Source organism: Condylura cristata, unplaced genomic scaffold, assembly GCF_000260355.1.
Source record: "Condylura cristata isolate star-nosed mole 26May11 unplaced genomic scaffold, ConCri1.0 scaffold00035, whole genome shotgun sequence".
NCBI lineage: Eukaryota > Metazoa > Chordata > Mammalia > Eulipotyphla > Talpidae > Condylura > Condylura cristata.
The window spans coordinates 15,870,948-15,873,474 of record NW_004567136.1 but is presented as its reverse complement, the minus strand read 5'-3'; the positions used below and the strand labels follow the sequence as shown (position 1 = coordinate 15,873,474).

General features: G+C 72.5%; 2 protein-coding genes across 2 annotated transcripts in view; one reads left to right on the top strand and one right to left on the bottom strand.

Annotated features, from left to right (window-relative positions):
- Positions 1–360, bottom strand: part of LOC101624671 (pro-cathepsin H-like) — an 80,973-nt gene extending 80,613 nt beyond the window's left edge. Inside the window, exon 1 of the mRNA XM_012732705.1 lies at positions 182–360. Coding sequence (XP_012588159.1) covers positions 182–360 — 179 coding nt within the window. The remainder of the gene's footprint in view (positions 1–181) is intronic.
- Positions 359–2,527, top strand: part of ARNT2 (aryl-hydrocarbon receptor nuclear translocator 2) — a 29,208-nt gene continuing 27,039 nt past the window's right edge. The window contains 1 exon segment of the mRNA XM_012732704.1: positions 359–397. Within this exon segment, the coding sequence (XP_012588158.1) occupies positions 359–397 (39 nt within the window).

The following is a 2,527-nucleotide window of genomic DNA, read 5'->3' as shown; positions in this document are numbered from 1 at the left end:
GGGGGGGGCTGGTGGCTGCCTCTGCAGTGAGGCTTTAAAAACTTCAGAAAAGACTGGAGGAAATAGATCAAACGGGGGCTCCGGGGGTCCGGACGCGCCCTCTGCGCGCCTGGGCTCCCGGCTCGCGCCGCTGCCCGTCCTTCAGGGCGATGGACGCCGCCGCGCGCCCCAGCCGGGCGACTAGTCGTCCAGGTGCTGCTCCTCCCAGGTGGAGGTGGGGATGGCGCTGTAGGGGTCCATGATGACCTTGGCGCAGCGGATGATCATCGCCACGAGGAAGAGGCACAGGAAGGCCAGGCAGGCCAGGGTCAGCCCCTTGTCCACGTCCACGTGCACCGGCTCTGGCGTGGCTTCCTCCATGGCGCGGCTGCAGGCCCCTGCGGCTCGGGGGCCACTGGTACCATCTTCGGCCCTGCAGAGAGGGCCCTCGTCACCTCACTGGCCACGGAGATGGGCCACTCCGAGCCCCAGGGACATGCAGGGCAGGGCGGAGGGATCGCCCGAGGTGTCGGGGGCTGCACGGCCCCGCCGCGCCGCGCCCCCCAGAGCACGCAGCCTCGCCCCCAGGCCTGTCCCCACCCCGCTCCCCGCTTCTGGGCGTGGCCCCGCCTCCAGGCCCAGGCACCCAGGGGCGCCTCGGAGGAGCGGCGGGAGCTCGGGACAGCGAAGCCGGGACAGCGAAGCCGGGGCTTTCCAGGGACAGCACGGCCTGCTGCCGCCTCGGGCCACGGGCCCGGGAGGGAGGGTGGGGGCCGCGGGAGGGGACTGGGCTCTGAAGGAGGCCCTGGCCGTGCTGCCCAAGTGGTGGCCACCGACGGGTCCTGAGTGCTCAGGTCCAGGGAGGCCTCGGCCCCAGGGCACCTGTGGCGGGCATCACTCCTGGCTGGGGTTGTCTGGGGGCGACCCCAGGGTTGTGTTTTTCAGGCACCTGCTGGGTGCTGAGGCACCCCTAGGCGCCACCACCTGGTCCCCAGAGCGGCCCCCAAAGAGGCTGCACTCCCTACCTCTGGGGGAGACACCCCGCTCAAGGGGGCTGCACCCGGAAGCCCAGGCCCAGCTGAGCCGGGCTGGCAGGGGCCTGGTGCCCCCTCCGGGGAGCGGCCCCAGGGCCTGGCTGTGGTTCTCCGGGGTGGGGGGTTGGGGTTTGGGGGAGACAGGGGGCGGGGTGTCTGTGGGGTCAGGGCCAGGGGTCGCCGGGGGGGACCAGGGGTCTCTAGGGGCCCAGGCACGGTGCAGACAGGGCCGGGGCCAGCAACGTGGACTTCAGGGAATGTCCCGACAGCTGCCCGCAAGTCCAAAAGCCCCTCAGTGCTTCAGCGTGGACTTCAGCAGTGGACAGGGCTGCCGTGTGGACGGTGTCCAGAGCGCTCGCCAGCCGGCGGCCCTGCCAGGGCAGCTGGGGCCAGCACTGGCGCCTGCCCAGGCCTGGCCCTCTCGGTGCCCAGACAGGGCCATTCGGGGCATTTCCTGGACACCGTTGTGATTTCCACGGAAGCCACAGGACAGCCCTGGGCCCGGCAGAGTCCACAGCCTGCGTGTGCGAGGGCCGCCCAGTGTCTGGGCCGGCCCGGGGGCGGGCGCCCCGTCTGCCGGCCGCCCCCACCCCGCTTGCTTCCATCTCGCGCCCAGCGGTGAGACATCTGCACTTCCACAGGCCTATTCTTTGTGTCAGGACGTGTGGTCGGGGCTCGCTACTCGCACCGGGCCCGGAGCGGTGGCCGGGGGACGTGGCGGGCGGCGAGGTGGTCACCCCTTCCTGGACCAGGGCGGCGCTCACCTCAGGCTGAGGCCTCCCGGGGCTGCCGCCGACCCGCCCCGGCCCCTCCGGGTGTCGGCGTCCGTGTCCTGGGCCAAGGCCACTCGGCAGGACGGCACAGGGCTGCCCCACTGGGCAGAGGCCCCGGGCCCCCTGGACGCTCGCCATGTGAAAGAGCCCGGCTGCTGCGGACGCCAGGTCCTCCCTGGAGTGTCTGGAGGCCCGGGGGCGAGTGGCCCGGACCCAGAGTGAGATCGCACTGGCCACTGGGACCCTCCCGGGGCCGGGCCCCTGGCCGCCTTCCGAGCCCGAAGCCGCACTGACCTTGGAGCAGCGGGTGCCCAGCTTTCCCCTTCCAGAACCTTCCCTGAGGCCAGGGCGACCTCGTTCCCAAGCCTCAGCCCGCAGCCCCCCACCATGCCCTCCTTGGTCTGGGGACGCGCAGGCTCTGGGCGAGCAGGACAAGGCCCAGCCGACCCGGCGCCAGCAGAACTTCCCCAAGTGGCCCGTGACCTCCTTCCGCGCTCCAGGCACTGGGCGCCAGAGGCCACTTCCAACGTGGATTCCTGCTGCTCCAGATCCGCCAGCCCCCTCCAAGCGCCCGCTCAGGGTGCTGGGGAGGTACCCCAGTCTCCAGCCCTGTGGGGGGCTGCAGTGCCTGCGGGGCGCCCCCTGCCCCCAGGAGCCCGAGGGCAGTGGCCAGAGCCGGCAGGGGCACTGGCGCAGGGCAGCTCTCTCCTTGGGCAGCGGCCCACGGGCTGGCGGCGGCGG